The 23,475-nt window shown below is 49.6% G+C and overlaps 2 protein-coding genes across 4 annotated transcripts in view; one reads left to right on the plus strand and one right to left on the minus strand.

Moving 5' to 3' along the window:
- Nucleotides 1-3,696, plus strand: part of LOC123770403 (mucin-2-like) — a 36,609-nt gene extending 32,913 nt beyond the window's left edge. Inside the window, exons 3-4 of the mRNA XM_045762246.2 lie at nt 1,665-1,772; nt 1,903-3,696. Coding sequence (XP_045618202.2) covers nt 1,665-1,772; nt 1,903-3,696 — 1,902 coding nt within the window. The remainder of the gene's footprint in view (nt 1-1,664; nt 1,773-1,902) is intronic.
- Nucleotides 3,697-8,587: 4,891 nt separating this feature from the next.
- Nucleotides 8,588-23,475, minus strand: part of LOC123770346 (beta-1,4-glucuronyltransferase 1) — an 88,587-nt gene continuing 73,699 nt past the window's right edge. For all 3 annotated transcript variants that reach the window (XM_045762164.2, XM_069339808.1, XM_069339810.1), the window contains one exon: nt 8,588-9,134. The gene's annotated coding sequence lies outside the window, so the exon portion shown is untranslated. The remainder of the gene's footprint in view (nt 9,135-23,475) is intronic.

Consider the following 23,475-nt stretch of genomic DNA (forward strand, 5'->3'; position numbering starts at 1 on the left):
GTGGTAAACCAGGATAAATCAACTTTGGCAGAAGCGTCAGAACGTGAAGTTATTTTATAAACAAAAGGGTTTCCAATTCGTGAATTTGTTACCTATAAATAATAAACAAACGTGAAACCTGGCTGGCTGGCTGGCTGGCTGGCTGGCTGGCTGGCTGGCTGGCTGGCTGACTGGCTGGCTGGCTGGCTGGCTGGCTGGCTGGCTGGCCTGCGGTTGGCAGGAAAGTCACGTGTAGTTTGATGAGAGCCTATAATTATAGATGAGAGCCTATAATTATAGATGAGAGCCTATAATTATAGATGAGAGCCTATAATTATAGATGAGAGCCTATAATTATAGATGAGAGCCTATAATTATAGATGAGAGCCTATAATTATAGATGAGAGCCTATAATTATAGATGAGAGCCTATAATTATAGATGAGAGCCTATAATTATAGATGAGAGCCTATAATTATAGATGAGAGCCTATAATTATAGATGAGAGCCTATAATTATAGATGAGAGCCTATAATTATAGATGAGAGCCTATAATTATAATTTATCGTTATGCATTGACTGGAGGCTCCTCGTGTTTACCTGCCAGTTACACCAAACATCTTATACACGGATCCACACAGTCGAATGCAAGGCTTTCCTCTACCATTTAAAAGTGTCATAAAAATGCAAAATCTGTAGGAAGCTGAATATCAATAAGCTATCAGACCCACATAATCAATGATAAACCTCCTCCAGCGTCCTAGTGGGTCTCCAGAATCCTTGTACTACATAAAGCACCTATGGCGTCTGGCTAAACTACGTGTGTGAGGCCTATGCATATATTCCTAATATAAGGTACATGTATCACTCTTAAAAAAATCACTTGAGTGACTGAAACAACCGTATCATTATAGTTCCTATAAAAAAGACGAGATCAGCTTATGACAAACCCCAGGAAGAGAGTGAGACTAGTTGCCAGGAATGCACCAGTGAGGGGTAGGTACACCCAGCACGCTTGAGATATGTGTAGCCTGTACTTCATAAAGACCAGAGGCCAGATTCACGAAAGTACTTACGAACGTGTACATCTCTCCTCAATCTTTGACGGCTTTGGTTACATTTATTAAACAGTTTACAAGCAGGAAAACTTGCCAATCAACTGTTGTTATTGTTATAAACAGCCTCCTGGTGCTTCCGAGCTCATTAACTGTTTAATAATTGTAAACAAAGCCGCCAAAGATTGAGAAAAGATAGACAGATTCGTAAGTGCTTTCGTGAATCTGGCCCCAGCTGTGTACACACACCAGTCCACGTTACCTGTTGGCCTCTATACCCCAGTGTAAGCGCTGTGCTTGCTTGTACAGCCCACCTGTAATGTCCAGGCTGAGGGACTTGTATCAGCAGCCCAGTCCACTTCCTGTACTATGGTCGAGTGTGGAACAAAGAGAACCACGTAAATGACGACCTTCCAAACTGCCTGAGGTACTGTAGTGTCCCGGTGGATCAACAGAGATGCACCATATGCTCAACGGTGAGGTACACTGAGCACCTGGTCGGACTGGCAGTGACGCTGCGAGACTACGTGTGGACACCACCAGGTCCTGTCCACTTTTTGATTATCAAAAAAATATTGTTTTTATGACTGATATTTTGACGAGATTGATTCACGTTGGATATGTTTGACAGAGAAAGTTTGCTGATGGTGGTAGTATGAGAGCATCAGTAGTTCTTGTATTAGTTGTTGAAGTAGAAGTGGTGGTGGTGGTTGTAGTAGTTATAGTAATCACCAGTCTGGTAAGTGGAGTTAACGAAAGTTGAAGGAATGTGTTATGGTAGTAATTATTTCATAAATCATCTAAAGGGTATTAACTAAGGATAAGATCGAGAATAGTTAATAGGAAATAGCAGCAATAATATTCAACAGGTATCCCAGGCAACGTTCCACAGGAGCACCAGACAACGTTCCCCAGGAGCCCCAGACAACGTTCCACAGGAGCACCAGACAACGTTCCACAGGAGCACCAGACAACGTTCCACAGGAGCCCCAGACAACGTTCCCCAGGAGCCCCAGACAACGTTCCACAGGGGCCCCAGACAACGTTCCACAGGAGCCCCAGACAACGTTCCACAGGAGCCCCAGACAACGTTCCACAGGAGCCCCAAACAACGTTCCACAGGAGCCCCAGACAACGTTCCCCAGGAGCCCCAGACAACGTTCCCCAGGAGCCCCAGACAACGTTCCACAGGAGCCCCAAACAACGTTCCACAGGAGCCCCAGATAACGTTCCACAGGAGCACCAGACAACGTTCCACAGGAGCCCCAGACAACGTTCCACAGGAGCCCCAGACAACGTTCCACAGGAGCCCCAGACAACGTTCCACAGGAGCACCAGACAACGTTCCACAGGTGCCCCAGACAACGTTCCACAGGAGCACCAGACAACGTTCCACAGGTGCACCAGACAACGTTCCACAGGAGCACCAGACAACGTTCCACAGGTGCACCAGACAACGTTCCACAGGAGCACCAGACAACGTTCTGCAGGAGCCCCAGACAACGTTCCACAGGAGCACCAGACAACGTTCCACAGGAGCACCAGACAACGTTCCCCAGGAGCCCCAGACAACGTTCCCCAGGAGCCCCAGACAACGTTCCACAGGAGCCCCAGACAACGTTCCACAGGAGCCCCAGACAACGTTCCACAGGAGCACAAGACAACGTTCCACAGGAGCCCCAGACAACGTTCCACAGGAGCCCCAGACAACGTTCCACAGGAGCCCCAGACAACGTTCCACAGGAGCACCAGACAACGTTCCACAGGTGCCCCAGACAACGTTCCACAGGAGCCCCAGACAACGTTCCACAGGTGCCCCAGACAACGTTCCACAGGAGCCCCAGACAACGTTCCACAGGTGCCCCAGACAACGTTCCACAGGAGCCCCAGGCAACGTTCCACAGGTGCCCCAGACAACGTTCCACAGGTGCACCAGACAACGTTCCACAGGAGCCCCAGGCAACGTTCCACAGGAGCCCCAGGCAACATTCCACAGGAGCACCAGACAACGTTCCACAGGAGCACCAGACAACGTTCCACAGGAGCACCAGTCAACGCTCTACAGGAGCACCAGACAACGTTCCACAGGAGCACCAGACAACGTTCCACAGATGCACCAGACAACGTTCCACAGGAGCACCAGACAACGTTCCACAGGAGCACCAGACAACGTTCCACAGGTGCACCAGACAACGTTCCACAGGAGCCCCAGACAACGTTCTACAGGAGCCCCAGACAACGTTCCACAGGAGCACCAGACAACGTTCCACAGGAGCACCAGACAACGTTCCACAGGAGCCCCAGACAACGTTCCACAGGAGCCCCAGACAACGTTCCACAGGAGCCCCAGGCAACGTTCCACAGGAGCTCCAGACAACGTTCCACAGGAGCACCAGACAACGTTCCACAGGAGCCCCAGACAACGTTCCACAGGAGCACCAGACAACGTTCCACAGGAGCACCAGACAACGTTCCACAGGAGCACCATACAACGTTCCACAGGTGCACCAGACAACGTTCCACAGGAGCACCAGACAACGCTCTACAGGAGCACCAGACAACGTTCCACAGGAGCACCAGACAACGTTCCACAGGTGCACCAGACAACGTTCCACAGGAGCCCCAGACAACGTTCCACAGGAGCCCCAAACAACGTTCCATAGGAGCCCCAAACAACGTTCCACAGGAGCACCAGACAACGTTCCACAGGTGCACCAGACAACGTTCCACAGGTGCACCAGACAACGTTCCACAGGAGCCCCAGACAACGTTCCACAGGAGCCCCAGACAACGTTCCACAGGAGCCCCAAACAACGTTCCATAGGAGCCCCAAACAACGTTCCACAGGAGCACCAGACAACGTTCCACAGGTGCACCAGACAACGTTCCACAGGTGCACCAGACAACGTTCCACAGGAGCCCCAGACAACGTTCCACAGGAGCACCAAACAACGTTCCACAGGAGCACCAGACAACGTTCCACAGGTGCACCAGACAACGTTCCACAGGAGCCCCAGACAACGTTCCACAGGAGCCCCAGACAACGTTCCACATGTGCCCCAGACAACGTTCCACAGGAGCCCCAGACAACGTTCCACAGGAGCCCCAGACAACGTTCCACAGGAGCACCAGACAACGTTCCACAGGAGCCCCAGACAACGTTCCACAGGAGCCCCAGACAACGTTCCACAGGAGCCCCAGACAACGTTCCACAGGAGCACCAGACAACGTTCCACGGGAGCCCCAGACAACGTTCCACAGGAGCCCCAAACAACGTTCCATAGGAGCCCCAAACAACGTTCCACAGGAGCACCAGACAACGTTCCACAGGTGCCCCAGACAACGTTCCACAGGAGCACCAGACAACGTTCCACAGGTGCCCCAGACAACGTTCCACAGGAGCACCAGACAACGTTCCACAGGAGCCCCAGACAACGTTCCACAGGAGCCCCAGACAACGTTCCACAGGTGCCCCAGACAACGTTCCACAGGTGCCCCAGACAACGTTCCACAGGAACCCCAGACAACGTTCCACAGGAGCCCCAGACAACGTTCCACAGGTGCCCCAGACAACGTTCCACAGGAGCCCCAGACAACGTTCCACAGGAACCCCAGACAACGTTCCACAGGAGCCCCAGACAACGTTCCACAGGAGCCCCAGACAACGTTCCACAGGTGCCCCAGACAACGTTCCACAGGTGCACCAGGTAAGACACAAACAAGGGTACTGGGAGCAGGAACAGCTAAGAGTGGGCGCTAGGGGGCCAACGATGGAGGCTACTGTCCCCAAGTACTACAGGCAGGTCGTACCTGTCCACCATAACACAGGTAGTTAGACACACAAGTACTTGACAGCCCAGACCCCGTTCATTACGAGTCATAATGAGGATGGTGAGCCCTACTAACGTCACTATGGATAACAGGAGATGAACAACGGACCCAAGTTATGCCATCTATTATGCAACGAGAACATTCTTGACCGCAGCTAGTCGTTAATTGAGTTTCCGATAAGTGTTACATTTTGAGATCAAATGTTAGTGGATGAATTGGAAACGTTAAATTATTCTGCTGAAAAAGAAACAAAATTTGAAATTATAACCAGTAAAGGTTTCCGGTTGCATAGTGGCTATCATACGGTGACGCCATAGTAGTTATCTACAGTGAAGCCGTAATGGTTAACCTCTACGGTGATCGTAGAGGTTAACGCGTACAGGATTTACGCTCAACGATGACAAACGTGGTGACGTCTCAGGCTCTGTACACGGCGCTGAGGGCAGATAGTGTGTGGGAGCAGTGAAGGGTGTTCGGGTGTATGTGGGAGCAGTGAAGGGTGTTTGGGTGTGTGTGTGGGAGCAGTGAAGGGTGTTCGGGTGTATGTGGGAGCAGTGAAGGGTGTTCGGGGGTGTGTGGGAGCAGTGAAGGGTGTTCGGGTGTGTGTGGGAGCAGTGAAGGGTGTTCGGGTGTGTGTGGGAGCAGTGAAGGGTGTTCGGGTGTGTGTGGGAGCAGTGAAGGGTGTTCGGGTGTGTGTGGGAGCAGTGAAGGGTGTTCGGGTGTGTGTGGGAGTGTGTAGGAGCAGTGAAAGGTGTACGGGTGTGTGGGAGTGTGCTAGACGAATCTTTGTTACTAAGTTACATTATTTTCCGAGACGTAGAACAGGGACCACACGATTCAAATCTACAAGTAAATGTAGAGTATTTACATGGGGACATACACGAGGTTTCGAAGTTGCAAAACCAGTTCAGAACCCGTAACGGAGGTTAAGAAAGTGAGATATATCGATTTTCAACGGATAAATGCAAATATTAGTTGGTTATAATGTTAAAGACGATTTGAAATAATTATTACTGGTAGCATTACTGGGATTAGTAATTAGTGAGTTTTAAAAAGTAAATGATTCAGAAGGGAAAATGTTTGATATGAGGAGAACCTGCCAAGGATAGGGCAGTAGGCCTATTTCACCTATTTCTTACTTTGCATGTCGTTCCCTGAGCGGGTGCAGCCTTTCCCACATGTGTACTATAGTCAGGTGTGTAACGCCTTCCTCAGTTCTCTCTCACCAAATAAAAAAGAGCCTCGCGACGACGAGGCGGAACAGAGAGCAGAAACATGGTAAGCAAGTGAACACAACCTTTAGTCCGTGTTCATCATCAGGACCACTGAGGCTGGCTGTCTGTTCACGGTGTTCAGTAGTTCACAAATGTTCTCCTGGCGGGAAGATAAGAGTTCACAACCCGTATTAAGAGGTCACTTCTTTTCAAGAAAGTGAGCAGTTTGTAGACCCCTAAAAGTCAGTTTTTATCATACAGTTTACCATATTACAGTAAGGTTAGTTAACCCACAACATTAACAGTGGCCTCAAACACAAATACCCACTTAATAATTCGACGAGATCTTGCTTTTTCGTTTAAATAATGAAAGACATGAACCGAGACTTCAAAGATGTGAGCCTTCGAAGCACCACAACATTGACGGCTAAAACTGCTCAGCCTTTGTCCGGTGACCGTCGCGAGGCTCCAGCAGCCCGGTGACCGTCGCGAGGCTCCAGCAGCCCGGTGACCGTCGCGAGGCTCCAGCAGCCCGGTGACCGTCGCGAGGCTCCAGCAGCCCGGTGACCGTCGCGAGGCTCCAGCAGCTCGGTGACCGTCGCGAGGCTTCAGCAGCCCGGTGACCGTCGCGAGGCTCCAGCAGCCCGGTGACCGTCGCGAGGCTCCAGCAGCCCGGTGACCGTCGCGAGGCTCCAGCAGCCCGGTGACCGTCGCGAGGCTCCAGCAGCCCGGTGACCGTCGCGAGGCTCCAGCAGCCCGGTGACCGTCGCGAGGCTCCAGCAGCCCGGTGACCGTCGCGAGGCTCCAGCAGCCCGGTGACCGTCGCGAGGCTCCAGCAGCCCGGTGACCGTCGCGAGGCTCCAGCAGCTCGGTGACCGTCGCGAGGCTCCAGCAGCTCGGTGACCGTCGCGAGGCTCCAGCAGCCCGGTGACCGTCGCGAGGCTCCAGCAGCTCGGTGACCGTCGCGAGGCTCCAGCAGCCCGGCATCGGTGACCAAGAGCACTTCCATCCTGCCAACCCGTCCATAAATATAGGGCCAAGTCCATTTCCCCGTGTCACCTGAATGTTGACGAATGTAATGCACTTTACACATGACTTGCAGCCAAGTTCGTTCAAGTTTTGCTCGATAACTGCTTCACACAGTTCCTGTGTTGGAAGTGTACTGCTTAAAATGATTCGCCAAAATACTCTCCTGAAAATATAAATGAATGTCAGCGGAACCAATGAACAGGGAGTTTGGCAGCTGTATTAACGAGCCATGTCCGTTTGTTTATGAGGACGGGCTGCTTAACCTATGTCTAACTGTGATTAAAACCACAATATATATAACATTAATTTTCGTATTCTATTTTTTTATACAACCAAGTAATGTGTAAGTCCATTTTCTGGCTGTAATTTTGCGAACGGCTGCAACCCGTCTTCAGACCAAGTCCATTCCATCCAGCGGTCGACCCCAAAGACGCAGTCAATAATTTTAACATGCTGTTCATTCAAAACAGGAATTTTATCAAATAAAAATTAATATTATTATAAATTACCATATTTAGTCATTGTAGATTAGGACCTGCTGCATGGGTAACAGCTTCTCCCCCGTATCAACCTACCCTGGCTTAGCGCCCGGTAGAGGCCACTCTAGATCGACAACCAGAGCGCAACTCCATAGTCTCCTGAGACTGATGGATGCCGTCGCGAGGCTTGCGACGGCATTTTAAGTAGGCATCAACTTAAGCTGAGTTTAAGTTGTTGCCTCCTACTACTACTACTACTAGGTTAGGTTAGGTTAGGTTAGGTTAGGTTAGGTTAGGTGTTTAGGTTTTGTTGGCGATTATTTGTTTGTAGAACGCTTGTGAAGCATTTACAAACTTGTTGTTATTGTTGTTTTAGATTCAGCTACTCTTGAACAAAAGTTGCAAGTAGCACTGGCTATGGTGAGCCCGTAGTGGACTTACCTGGCACAGGAGCGGAGCTGTGTCCAGACTTGCGATTCGAGCAGAGGTCGTCAGCGAAGCACTGCTCAAGAAAAGTACGAACGTCATCAGTTGTGAGTCGTGTGTAAACTGTTTTTCATTCATAAACACGGAGTTTGGCGGCTGGATTAACGAGCATTTGGCCCTTGTTGATGAGGACGGGCTGGGATGCGAACAGAGGACACAGGACGGGGCAACTGTAAAGCCTCAAGATTACTCGTGAAGTTATGAAACTTTTCGCACAGTTCAGAGTTTTGTGTGGTTTCTGTGTTCTTGTGAACTTTACTTGTTTCTTGTGAAGCTTCGAAATGTAGAGGTTGCTATAAGCATCCCAAGGAGTTCACACAAGGATCCTCAGCTGTCACCTTCACCCACTCCAACAGGCACCTCCCATAGGCACCTCCCACAGGCACCTCCAACAGGCACCTCCCACACACAGATTTCAGCACCGTTCTGAGCTTAAGTTGATGGGGCTTAGTTTTTCTACGGAGGTATTGATACTGGTCAGGGGTCAGGGGTCAGGGGTCAGGAGGAAAAGTTGATTTACGATACAATATTTGACATAATTATTAACCAAATTTGTTTCAATTATCGAAGATATTGGCCAAATGTAAGGAAAGATCTTCGACTACGTAGTAATCCTTCTTCGAAGAGTTACCTGTAGACGTGGTACTTCCGGTGGCCTCCGAGAACTAGTGGTTTACAGTGGTCCTTACTGGAGGTGAAGACCCCGCTAGTTGTTGTGTTACAAGGACGAGCCTCTCGCCGCCACATCCCATGATGACTACACACAAATTCTCGAAGCGATGCCATGATTATACTCGTCCTGACAGATGAATAGTGCTGCTTTTGATGGAAGGTCTGGAAGTAGTGTTGGAAGGTCTGGAAGTAGTGTTGGAAGGTCTGGAAGTAGTGTTGGAAGGTCTGGAAGTAGTGTTGGAAGGTCTGGAAGTAGTGTTGGAAGGTCTGGAAGTAGTGTTGGAAGGTCTGGAAGTAGTGTTGGAAGGTCTGGAAGTAGTGGTGCTGCTGGTGGTAGTTTTGTCCTCTCACTGTGTGGGCGAGAGGTCATCTCGGCTACACACTCGAACCCTGCAACATATTTGGTCACTGTTACAACTTGATATAGAAAAAAGACTGACTTAATGGACATGTGCTTGGAGAAAGTCGTCAACAAAAGTTGTATCTAATTACAAAATACAGGGATATAGCGACTAACAATATTCCTGCTACAGAACATACTTTTTCATCCATAGGGTCATTAACCCATGAAACCTCCTATCCGCCGAAGGTGTAATGCCAAGTCATTACTTACGTCTAAAATCCAGATAGAAAAAAATCCTCGGTAACAATCTGGGGGGGGGGGGCACGTTTGACGAGCCGCCGGCTACCTTGCTGTAACAATATTGGTTACATGCAATTGAAATTGAAATTGAAATAAGTTTATTGATGTAAAATACACACAATGGGATGAGGTAGCTCAACCTATTCTCACCCCGTTCAGTACATCGTGTTAATACATACATAGACACACATCACAAACAATAAACATATTACCAAACAATCTGAGAGATAAACATATACATTTCCTCCTTCACAAGTAGTATGGTATCAGACGTACACATAAATACTTTTATGACCTAGGTATACTGTTACATGCAAGGTACACGGCTACTTGTCACAGGTTGTCCAGTTCCTCCAGTTCCTCAGATGGCGGGCAGGAACTATATATATATATATATATATATATATATATATATATATATGTCGTACCTAGTAGCCAGAACGCACTTCTCAGCCTACTTTGCAAGGCCCGATTTCCCTAATAAGCCAAGTTTTCATGAATAAATTGTTTTTAGACTACCTAACCTACCTAACCTAACCTAACCTAACTTTTTCTGCTACCTAACCTAACCTAACCTATAAATATAGGTTAGGTTAGGTTAGGTAGGGTTGGTTAGGTTCGGTCATATATCTACGTTAATTTTAACTCCAATAAAAAAAAATTGACCTCATACAATATGAAATGGGTAGCTTTATCATTTCATAAGAAAAAAATTAGAGATAATATATTAATTTAGGAAAACTTGACTTATTAGGCAAATCGGGCCTTGCATAGTAGGCTGAGAAGTGCGTTCTGGCTACTAGGTACGACATATTATATATATATATATATATATATATATATATATATATATATATATATATATATATATATATATATATATATATATATATATATATATATTAGTGTGTGTGTGTTTTTTATATAAAAATCTTGCTACAATGTACCCTTTCATCTTACCTGATTTGATAGATTAAGGATCTGCCCGAAACGCTATGCGTGTTAGTGGTTTTGCATGCATGTAAAAATACCAGTGTTATGTAATCTCACCAACCCATTGTACCTTCTTGCAAATAAATTATTATAATTATTATTATAACACGTTGTACTGAACAGGGTGAGAATAGCTTGAGATACCTCATCCCTTTGTGTGTATTAATACCTCAATAAACTTCAATTCCAGTTTCAAAGAGCCAGTTACGTCTTATCAACGTATCACCAGCTACCAAGGTTGTCACCAATCCCGTTACATCCGAACCTGACGGTATTTAACATATCTGACGGATAACATATCATAACGCAACTCTCAGCTACTGCCAGTCGAAACCAGCCGATCCATTGCTGCACCTAACAACTCTCAACAACACCCAGTCTTTGCCAGTCGTACCCAGCCAGTTACCAATATTGAGTGTGGCGTCACCTTCACAGTCAGCACCATCGAGCATTGTGGAGGTTATTTCAGCATTCCTGAACCGATTTCCTGCCCGAAATTCTGCCCGAAACGCTTTGCGTAATAGTGGCTTTAGGCATTGTATGTACTAGCTCTATCTATAAAGCCAACAAACATTGTAAAATCTCTTTATGTATGTACCTTTACCTAAATAAAAATTATTATTATTAAATTATTATTTCGTTACTGCTTTATCTTATTATAGTTCTACCTAAATTGTCATTTACAATTTTCTTTATATTTATTTTATGGTTAACTGAGCTAAACTAAACATATTCAGTCGCTGCTTGAGGACTTCCGTTATTGGAATACTCCCTTGCAGCTGCTGGAACACTACTCCTGGAAGACTCTCCGGCTCCTGGAAGACTGCCGCAACTGGAAGACTGCCGCAGCTGGAAGACTGCCGCAGCTGGAAGACTGCCGCAGCTGGAAGACTGCTGCAGCTGGAAGACTGCTGCAGCTGGAAGACTGCTGCAGCTGGAAGACTTCCACTACCGAAAGACTTTCGCAACTGGAAGACTGCCGCTACTGGAAGACTATTGCAACTGGAAGACTGCCGCTGGTGGAAGACTGGGGCTACTATAAGACTTGTAGCAAGACTTTTGCCGCTGGTAGAAGACTGCGGCTACTATAAGACTGCCGCTGGTGGAAGACTGCGGCTACTAAAGACTGCCGCTGGTGGAAGACTGCGGCTACTATAAGACTGCCGCTGGTGGAAGACTGCGGCTACTATAAGACTGCCGCTGGTGGAAGACTGCGGCTACTATAAGACTGCCGCTGGTGGAAGACTGCGGCTACTATAAGACTGCCGCTGGTGGAAGACTGCGGCTACTATAAGACTGCCGCTGGTGGAAGACTGCGGCTACTATAAGACTGCCGCTGGTGGAAGACTGCGGCTACTATAAGACTGCCGCTGGTGGAAGACTGCCGCTGGTGGAAGACTGCGGCTACTATAAGACTGCCGCTGGTGGAAGACTGCGGCTACTATAAGACTGCGGCTACTATAAGACTGCCGCTGGTGGAAGACTGCGGCTACTATAAGACTGCCGCTGGTGGAAGACTGCGGCTACTATAAGACTGCCGCTGGTGGAAGACTGCGGCTACTATAAGACTGCCGCTGGTGGAAGACTGCGGCTACTATAAGACTGCCGCTGGTGGAAGACTGCGGTTACTATAAGACTGCGGCTACTATAAGACTGCCGCTGGTGGAAGACTGCGGCTACTATAAGACTGCCGCTGGTGGAAGACTGCGGCTACTATAAGACTGCCGCTGGTGGAAGACTGCGGCTACTATAAGACTGCCGCTGGTGGAAGACTGCCGCTGGTGGAAGACTGCCGCTGGTGGAAGACTGCCGCTGGTGGAAGACTGCGGCTACTATAAGACTGCCGCTGGTGGAAGACTGCGGCTACTATAAGACTGCCGCTGGTGGAAGACTGCGGCTACTATAAGACTGCCGCTGGTGGAAGACTGCGGCTACTATAAGACTGCCGCTGGTGGAAGACTGCGGCTACTATAAGACTGCCGCTGGTGGAAGACTGCCGCTGGTGGAAGACTGCGGCTACTATAAGACTGCGGCTACTATAAGACTGCTGCTGGTGGAAGACTGCGGCTACTATAAGACTGCGGCTACTATAAGACTGCCGCTGGTGGAAGACTGCGGCTACTATAAGACTGCCGCTGGTGGAAGACTGCGGCTACTATAAGACTGCCGCTGGTGGAAGACTGCCGCTGGTGGAAGACTGCGGCTACTATAAGACTGCGGCTACTATAAGACTGCCGCTGGTGGAAGACTGCGGCTACTATAAGACTGCGGCTACTATAAGACTGCCGCTGGTGGAAGACTGCGGCTACTATAAGACTGCCGCTGGTGGAAGACTGCGGCTACTATAAGACTGCCGCTGGTGGAAGACTGCGGCTACTATAAGACTGCCGCTGGTGGAAGACTGCGGCTACTATAAGACTGCCGCTGGTGGAAGACTGCGGTTACTATAAGACTGCGGCTACTATAAGACTGCCGCTGGTGGAAGACTGCGGCTACTATAAGACTGCCGCTGGTGGAAGACTGCGGCTACTATAAGACTGCCGCTGGTGGAAGACTGCGGCTACTATAAGACTGCCGCTGGTGGAAGACTGCCGCTGGTGGAAGACTGCGGCTACTATAAGACTGCCGCTGGTGGAAGACTGCGGCTACTATAAGACTGCCGCTGGTGGAAGACTGCGGCTACTATAAGACTGCCGCTGGTGGAAGACTGCGGCTACTATAAGACTGCCGCTGGTGGAAGACTGCGGCTACTATAAGACTGCCGCTGGTGGAAGACTGCCGCTGGTGGAAGACTGCGGCTACTATAAGACTGCGGCTACTATAAGACTGCGGCTACTATAAGACTGCTGCTGGTGGAAGACTGCGGCTACTATAAGACTGCGGCTACTATAAGACTGCCGCTGGTGGAAGACTGCGGCTACTATAAGACTGCCGCTGGTGGAAGACTGCGGCTACTATAAGACTGCCGCTGGTGGAAGACTGCGGCTACTATAAGACTGCCGCTGGTGGAAGACTGCGGCTACTATAAGACTGCGGCTACTATAAGACTGCCGCTGGTGGAAGACTGCGGCTACTATAAGACTGCCGCTGGTGGAAGACTGCGGCTACTATAAGACTGCCGCTGGTGGAAGACTGCGGCTACTATAAGACTGCCGCTGGTGGAAGACTGCCGCTGGTGGAAGACTGCGGCTACTATAAGACTGCGGCTACTATAAGACTGCCGCTGGTGGAAGACTGCGGCTACTATAAGACTGCGGCTACTATAAGACTGCCGCTGGTGGAAGACTGCGGCTACTATAAGACTGCCGCTGGTGGAAGACTGCGGCTACTATAAGACTGCCGCTGGTGGAAGACTGCGGCTACTATAAGACTGCGGCTACTATAAGACTGCCGCTGGTGGAAGACTGCGGCTACTATAAGACTGCCGCTGGTGGAAGACTGCGGCTACTATAAGACTGCCGCTGGTGGAAGACTGCGGCTACTATAAGACTGCCGCTGGTGGAAGACTGCGGCTACTATAAGACTGCCACTGGTGGAAGACTGCGGCTACTATAAGACTGCCGCTGGTGGAAGACTGCGGCTACTATAAGACTGCCGCTGGTGGAAGACTGCGGCTACTATAAGACTGCGGCTACTATAAGACTGCTGCTGGTGGAAGACTGCGGCTACTATAAGACTGCCGCTGGTGGAAGACTGCGGCTACTATAAGACTGCCGCTGGTGGAAGACTGCGGCTACTATAAGACTGCCGCTGGTGGAAGACTGCGGCTACTATAAGACTGCCGCTGGTGGAAGACTGCGGCTACTATAAGACTGCCGCTGGTGGAAGACTGCCGCTGGTGGAAGACTGCGGCTACTATAAGACTGCGGCTACTATAAGACTGCCGCTGGTGGAAGACTGCGGCTACTATAAGACTGCGGCTACTATAAGACTGCCGCTGGTGGAAGACTGCGGCTACTATAAGACTGCCGCTGGTGGAAGACTGCGGCTACTATAAGACTGCCGCTGGTAGGATATTGATCAAGACAACTTTCCACAAGGTCAGATGTAACAAACAAGGAGCAACGGGTTCACGCTCAACAAGCCACAATGGAGGACTGACAACAGATGCTTTTTCACCCACAAGGTTATACAGCCCACGGAACCGCCTACCCGCCGAAGCCGTAAATGCCAAAACACTATTGAATTTCAAAATCCACCTTGAAAAATCATCAGGATAAATGGGGGGGGACCTTTGACAAGCCGCCGGCTTCCTGTCCTCCTCGAGGCCACTAGAGTATTAGCGACCCTCAGGTAAATTCAGACGATATGGGAGGTCGGTCGGCCGAGCGGACAGCACACTGGACTTGTGATCCTGTGGTCCTGGATTCGATCCCAGGCGCCGGCGAGAAACAATGGGCAGAGTTTCTTTCACCCTATGCCCCTGTTACCTAGCAGTAAAATAGGTAGCTGGGTGTTAGTCAGCTGTCACGGGCTGCTTCCTGGGGGTGGAGGCCTGCTCGAGGACCGGGCCGCGGGGACACTAAAGCCCCGAAATCATCTCAAGATAACTCAAGATATTGCTGCTGGTGGAAGACTCCGCAGCTGCTGGTGGACCTGGCTGGGAGTAGCGGTGATGACGGGCTGGAGACATGACAACATCCCTGGAAACACAAACCGTAACTGTATCTATTTTCCGCTTGGTACAACTTGTAATAAAGTTGTTACATCTTGGCTTAACGTGTTTATGACGTATTAGAACATTGTTACAACTTGCTATATTGGTTGTTAAAACTGGTTAGATGGTGTTAAAACTTGTTCGAACGTTGTAGCAACGTCGTAGTTTCGGTGTGTGTTTGGTGGGATTACCCGCGGCACGAGGTCGCCTTCACACACCTCGAGTCGATAAATTGACAAAGTCGTTGTGCAAGTCCCCCCCTGTTTACCACATCCCCCCCCCACCCTCCCTTCTCCCCTTGACCTGTCCCATAATGAGCCCTCCCACCCGTTCCCTCACCTGGTCTTGGCCCCCTGACCTGCCTCAGGCAAATTTCTCTATAACCCACCCGTAAGACGGACCCAAGACGGGACACAACACGATCTTTAAGAGCGGTCACGTGTTGTATGTATCGCTGTATGGCTGTATGGTCATGTATCGCTGTATGGCTGTATGGTCATGTATCGCTGGCAACGCCTTGTTTATCTGAGCAGAGAGAGGTGGGGGGAAAGTGGCCAGAGGGGGTTGTAGGGGAGATCGATCATGACTGTTGGGCGTCCATCGTCTGGGTCGAAATAGTTTAGGGTTTCCAGTGTATCCCACATTACTACACTGGCCAACACGTGTGGAAAGCAACCACTCGTTCACCTGTTACTACCTATCACTACAGTCTGTAACGGGTCGGTTGTTGCTATCGACTGGTAGGAACAGCGTATACTGGAGAGTCATTGAATTAGAGTCAACAGACGGCCGCCATCCCTCGCTGCCCACGACGTACACAATCTGCAAGTGTCAAAGTTAGACAGGGAGAGTAACAGTCGTGGAGGTGTCGCCACGAGCCACTACCCAGAAGGAGTGGGGCTAGAGAGGCCCGGGCGGCGGGCAGGTGAACCAGGTGGCCGCGACTGGTTAACTTGTGAGGGAAGAATTAAGCCAACTTACTGCCTCGCAACTCACACAAGTTCCTGGTGAGGGGGGGCGGGGGAGGGCGGGAACGGCAAGACAAGGGGGGGGGGGCTGGGAGTGAGGGAAGCAGGCCCGGGGAAAGGGGCAGGAAGGCATGAGGGAGAGAGGAGAAGAAGAGAAGATGGAAGAACGATACACAGAGGAAGAGCGTAAAGGAGGAAAGGGAGAATTTCAGCGCATTCTAATGTATTTGAGAAGTAAAGACACCATTTTCGGGTCAAGGTTACGTCCAGGCTGGCGGGGAACAGGCAGGGACTTGCTGCAAGAGTCCAGGGGCGGGGAGCAGCAGGGACTTGCTGCAAGAGTCCAGGGGCGGGGAGCAGCAGGGACTTGCTGCAAGAGTCCAGGCTGGCGGGGAGCAGCAGGGACTTGCTGCAAGAGTCCAGGGGCGGGGAACAGGCAGGGACTTGCTGCAAGAGTCCAGGGGCGGGGAGCAGCAGGGACTTGCTGCAAGAGTCCAGGCTGGCGGGGAGCAGCAGGGACTTGGTGCAAGAGTCCAGGGGCGGGGAGCAGCAGGGACTTGCTGCAAGAGTCCAGGGGCGGGGAGCAGCAGGGACTTGCTGCAAGAGTCCAGGCTGGCGGGGAGCAGCAGGGACTTGCTGCAAGAGTCCAGGCTGGCGGGGAACAGCAGGGACTTGCTGCAAGAGTCCAGGGGCGGGGAGCAGCAGGGACTTGCTGCAAGAGTCCAGGGGCGGGGAGCAGCAGGGACTTGCTGCAAGAGTCCAGGGGCGGGGAGCAGCAGGGACTTGCTGCAAGAGTCCAGGGGCGGGGAGCAGCAGGGACTTGCTGCAAGAGTCCAGGCTGGCGGGGAACAGCAGGGACTTGCTGCAAGAGTCCAGGGGCGGGGAGCAGCAGGGACTTGCTGCAAGAGTCCAGGGGCGGGGAGCAGGCAGGGACTTGCTGCAAGAGTCCAGGCAGGCGGGGAGCAGCAGGGACTTGCTGCAAGAGTCCAGGCTGGCGGGGAGCAGCAGGGACTTGCTGCAAGAGTCCAGGGGCGGGGAGCAGCAGGGACTTGCTGCAAGAGTCCAGGGGCGGGGAGCAGGCAGGGACTTGCTGCAAGAGTCCAGGGGCGGGGAGCAGCAGGGACTTGCTGCAAGAGTCCAGGCAGGCGGGGAGCAGCAGGGACTTGCTGCAAGAGTCCAGGGGCGGGGAGCAGCAGGGACTTGCTGCAAGAGTCCAGGGGCGGGGAGCAGCAGGGACTTGCTGCAAGAGTCCAGGCAGGCGGGGAGCAGCAGGGACTTGCTGCAAGAGTCCAGGCAGGCGGGGAGCAGCAGGGACTTGCTGCAAGAGTCCAGGCTGGCGGGGAGCTGGCAGGGACTTGCTCCAAGACTCCAGGCTGGCAGGGACTTGCTGCAAGAGTCCAGGCTGGCGGGGAGCAGGCAGGGACTTGCTGCAAGAGTCCAGGCAGGCGGGGAGCAGGCAGGGACTTGCTCCAAGAGTCCAGGCTGGCAGGGACTTGCTACAAGAGTCCAGGCTGGCAGGGACTTGCTCCAAGAGTCCAGGCTGGCAGGGACTTGCTCCAAGAGTCCAGGCTGGCAGGGACTTGCTACAAGAGTCCAGGCTGGCAGGGACTTGCTACAAGAGTCCAGGCTGGCAGGGACTTACTCCAAGAGTCCAGGCTGGCAGGGACTTACTCCAAGAGTCCAGGCTGGCAGGGACTTGCTACAAGAGTCCAGGCTGGCAGGGACTTGCTACAAGAGTCCAGGCTGGCAGGGACTTACTCCAAGAGTCCAGGCTGGCAGGGACTTGCTACAAGAGTCCAGGCTGGCAGGGACTTGCTACAAGAGTCCAGGCTGGCAGGGACTTGCTATAAGAGTCCAGGCTGGTAGGGACTTGCTACAAGAGTCCAGGCTGGCGAGGAACATAAAATATTGTGACGGGAAAGTGTAGATGGTGATGCAGTCCTCACTTTGGCTGATGTTAATGCCTAATCACATTTAGAGAAAACAAAATGTTGACTGCTTGGCTTGTTTCCTGTGGTAAGTGAGAGGAACACGTGAAACAAATCGTATAAAAAATGAAACTTTAATTTACTTTAAACACAAATAAAAAGAAAGACAAGTCCCATGGCAATGTACAGTGCAATAAAAAAAACGGAGATAAATGCAAGAACACAATATAAAAGAAAATAGTGAATACGTTAGACAAAATAGTAAATGGTGCTGAGAATATTAGCTGCGACCTCCCTTAGTATACAGAGCCAGAGAGCCTAGTATGCCAGAGAGAGATGTCAACTCTTAGAGCACTAGAATATTCTGAAGTCCACTGCTCGTGTGTGGCTATTTATATGGGGGGGGGGGGGGGGTTCTAGAGGGCGCTGGCGTCGAGAACAGTCGTTGATCCACCAATCGGGAAGAGCGCTGGCTTGGGGTGGTAGTTTGGTGGTTGACGACTGTGGCGAGCCGGCAGGAGGGAATGTGGAGTGGAGCGAGTTCGGGGACGTTTTACCCCCTGGTTAAAACGTCTTGTGCTACTGGTATACGAGCATCTTCTTGTTGTATATATATGAGTAACTTTATGTAGGGAAGAGCAGGCTCAATCTCTCTTGAAAGAGATTACCGTCACAATATAAAAAATAATTGAATCTGCGCTTATATAAATGACAGATATAATATTAATCTATCATGGCTACAGTTACTGAAGCCATTAATAATTCCCAAATTTAGATCTAATTTGCATATAATTATAATAATTCATTGTGTCGGGGGACAGGAAGCCAGAGTGTACTCACACGTGTTTTGGATATTTTATCGAGGTCACATTATACAGATGATGAGACATAATGATAACAGCGATGATGATACCGAAGACTGAGGAGGATTCAAGTACGTCTATTGAGACAATAAGAAACATCTCACAGGGCTAGAGTAGCTTAGGCTTTGTTTATCCTCCTTGAGGAAGGTGGAGAATATTAAGGTACAACATTTTTGGTCAAATGGAGGAATTAGAGATGGAGGAGGAGACAAGACCGTGTGACCAAGAGGTAGTGTGCTCTAGGTGTTCATGTCCCCACCAGCTTGCCTGCTGGTGACACACTCACACGCTGTGCAGGGAGGGTGGGCGTCGTGGGCGTGGGAGGAGAGGAGTGGGAGAAGGAGGTGGAGGGGAAGGGAGAGAGAGAGAGAGAGAGAGAGAGAGAGAGAGAGAGAGAGAGAGAGAGAGAGAGAGAGAGAGAGAGAGAGAGAGAGAGAGAGAGAGAGAGAGAGAGAGAGAGAGAGAGAGAGAGAGAGAAGGCCCTGCACTGCGTCCTCACTGTAATGATTTTCTTCCCTCCACCCAATATACGGATTACCCTTCTCCACCCACTTCAGTACAATGCCACCTACTTCAAGGTGATGCCGCCACCCTCCTTCACCTCCTTGAAGACAAATCCACTCATCTGCAGCTACTTGAAGATAACGCCACCCCCCCCCTGATCGCTACACTACCCCACCTAAGAACAGGAGCCATCAGCACCCACCCTCACAATGATCTTCAAGAGTTTCACGTGTGGAAGGCTCGAAGCATCGTGTTAACTAGAGCCCTCCGTGGGCTCCGAGAGTACGACGACTCTCACCCTCCAACACCACTCTATCAACACGGCTCGTTTGATATCTTATTAAGAACTTTCCATAAGCGAGTTGGCAGTCGTCTCTCACTTGAAGACTATGGTGAGGTTCTGGTCTGTGCCGGGCAGAGGGTGTCTCCGTCCACTCTCTTCCAGGACTCTTTCCTTCGTCTTCTGAGACGTTGAAAAAAAGTTAGTCTATGGCTCTTTGAACCCGGCTTCCGTGTCTTTTTGAATATTAAGGTGAACGCGTCAGATATATATATATATATATATATATATATATATATATATATATATATATATATATATATATATATATATATATATATATATATATATATATATGTCGTACCTAGTAGCCAGAACTCACTTCTCAGCCTACTATGCAAGGCCCAATTTGCCTAATAAGCCAAGTTTTCATGAATTAATTGTTTTTCGACTACCTAACCTACCTAACCTAACCTAACCTAACTTTTTCGGCTACCATACCGAACCTAACCTATAGAGATAGGTTAGGTTAGGTTAGGTAGGGTTGGTTAGGTTTGGTCATATATCTACGTTAATTTTAACTGCAATAAAACAAAATTGACCTCATACAATATGAAATGGGTAGCTTTATCATTTCATAAGAAAAAAATTAGAGAAAATATATTAATTCAGGAAAACTTGGCTTATTAGGCAAATCGGGCCTTGCATAGTAGCCCTAGAAGTACGTTCTGGCTACTAGGTACGACATATATATATATATATATATATATATATATATATATATATATATATATATATATATATATATATATATATATATATATATATATATATGTCGTACCTAATAGCCAGAACGCACTTCTCAGCCTACTATACAAGGCCCAATTTGCCTAATAAGCCAAGTTTTCATGAATTAATTATTTTTCGACTACCTAACCTACCTAATCTAACCTAACCTACCTTTTTCGGCTACCTAACCTAACCTAACCTATAAAGATAGGTTAGGTTAGGTTAGGTAGGGTTGGTAAGGTTCGGTCATATATCTACGTTAATTTTCACTCAAATAAAACAAAATTGACCTCATACATAATGAAATGGGTAGCTTTATCATTTCATAAGAAAAAAATTAAAGAAAATATATTAATTCAGGAAAACTTGGCTTATTAGGCAAATCGGGCCTTGCATAGTAGGCTGAGAAGTGCGTTCTGGCTACTAGGTACGACATATATATATATATATATATATATATATATATATATATATATATATATATATATATATATATATATATATATATATAAGTATGACTGTCTACCAGAGGTGGATCATACAGGTGGCTAACTTATCTACCACACTTGGCCAGCTGGCCAAGTGTGGGCCGGTGTAACGTAGACAAATGAGAACTGTACGTGACTAGTCGTTAAGACAAATGTAACATAGTTACCGTAAAGACCATTGGGGGTCCAGTACTGGCCTAGCCTCATGGACCCTCTCTCCTTCACAACATGAAAACGGTCGCCTCTTAAACTAATTAAACTAAGTTAACTCTACCTCCAATTGCCGTGTCCGTAGCCACCACCTGTCCGCTCTCACCACAACTGTCTATTTTGTTTTCAAACCTGTCTATGTTCCACTCTCTGTCCATTTCACCCATCCAAGTGTAACCCTCTCCTCCTCACCCCCCCCCCACACACCCCCGTCCACACCCCACCATCGACCAGTTCTCCGTCACTACCACTAACATTATACAAATTACAGGTGGGGTCCAGCAGGTCTGGGGTCCAGCAGGTGACTCACACAGGTGGGGTCCAGCAGGTGGTTCACACAGGTGGGGTCCAGCAGGTGGTTCACACAGGTGGGGTCCAGCAGGTGGTTCACACAGGTGGGGTCCAGCAGGTGGTTCACACAGGTGGGGTCCAGCAGGTGGTTCACACAGGTGGGGTCCAGCAGGTGGTTCACACAGGTGGGGTCCAGCAGGTGGTTCACACAGGTGGGGTCCAGCAGGTCTGGGGTCCAGCAGGTGACTCACACAGGTGGTGTCCAGCAGGTGGTTCACACAGGTGGGGTCCAGCAGGTGGTTCACACAGGTGGGGTCCAGCAGGTGGTTCACACAGGTGGGGTCCAGCAGGTGGTTCACACAGGTGGGGTCCAGCAGGTGGTTCACACACGTGGGGTCCAGCAGGTGGTTCACACAGGTGGGGTCCAGCAGGTGGTTCACACAATTGGGGGTCCAGCAGGCGGCTAACACAGGTGAACACAGCAACACAGCTTTGTAACACAGCATGAACATGGGTTCAGGGATGGCAGGTCCTGCCTCACAGGGTTACTTGAATTCTACGACCAGGCAACAAAAATAAGGCAAGAAAGAGAAGGGTGGGTAGACTGCATATTTTTGGATTGTCAGAAAGCCTTTGATACAGTGCCACACAAGAGGCTAGTGAAAAAGCTGGAGATGCAGGCTGGAGTGAAAGGGAAGGTACTCCGTTGGATACAGGAGTACCTAAGCAACAGGAGACAACGAGTCAGTGTGAGGGGTGAGGTCTCAGATTGGCGAGACGTTACGAGTGGAGTCCCGCAGGGGTCAGTCCTTGGACCTATACTGTTTCTGATACATGTAAATGATCTCCCAGAGGGTATAGAATCGTTTCTCTCAATGTTTGCCGATGATGTAAAAATTATGAGGAGGATTGAAACTGAGGACGATAGTAGGAGGCTACAAGATGACCTAGACAGAGTGAATGGTCCAACAAATGGCTGTTGAAGTTCAACCCGAGTAAATGCAAAGTAATGAAACTAGGCAGTGGAAACAGGAGGCCAGACACAGGATACAGAATAGGAGATGAAACGGAAAGAGAGAAAGATCTAGGAGTTGATATCACACCAAAACTGTCTCCTGAAGCCCACATAAAAAGAATAACGTCTGCGGCATATGCGAGGCTGGCTAACATCAAAACAGCGTTCAGGAACCTGTGTAAGGAATCATTCAGAATCTTGTACATCACATATGTAAGACCAATCCTGGAGTATGCGGCCCCAGCATGGAGCCCGTACCTTGTCAAGCACAAGACGAAGCTGGAAAAAGTCCAAAGGTATGCCACTAGACTAGTCCCAGAACTAAGAGGCATGAGTTACGAGGAAAGGCTGCGGGAAATGCACCTTACGACACTGGAAGACAGAAGAGTAAGGGGAGACATGATCACAACCTACAAAATCCTCAGAGGAATCGACCGGGTAAACAAGGATAAACTATTCAACACTGGTGGGACGCGAACAAGGGGACACAGGTGGAAACTGAATAACCACACAAGCCACAGAGACGTTAGAAAGAACTTTTTCAGTGTCAGAGTAGTTAACGGATGGAATGCATTAGGCAGTGATGTGGTGGAGGCTGACTCCATACACAGTTTCAAATGTAGATATGATAGAGCCCAGTAGGCTCAGGAATCTGTACACCAGTTGATTGACAGTTGAGAGGCGGGACCAAAGAGCCAAAGCTCAATCCCCGCAAGCACAAATAGGTGAGTACAGGTGGGGTCCAGCTGGTGGCTCACACAGGTGGGGTCCAGCAGGCAGGTCACACAGCCGGGGTCCAGCAGGTGACTCACAACAGGTGGGGTCCAGCAGGTGGTTCACACAGGTGGGGTCCAGCAGGTGGCTCACACAGCTGGGGTCCAGCAGGTGGCTCACACAGGTGGAGTCCAGCAGGTGGCTCACAACAGCTGGGGTCCAGCAGGTGACCCACACAGCTGGGGTCCAGCAGGTGACCCACACAGCTGGGGTCCAGCAGGTGGCTCTCAACAACCACCAACACAAATATTACAACCACTAACCAAAGAATATATATGTGAGAAATCAATGTTAATTGAAAAAAAGCAGCCAATTAAGAGCCATATCT

The sequence above is a fragment of the Procambarus clarkii genome, chromosome 42 (assembly GCF_040958095.1).
Source record: "Procambarus clarkii isolate CNS0578487 chromosome 42, FALCON_Pclarkii_2.0, whole genome shotgun sequence".
Lineage (NCBI taxonomy): Eukaryota > Metazoa > Arthropoda > Malacostraca > Decapoda > Cambaridae > Procambarus > Procambarus clarkii.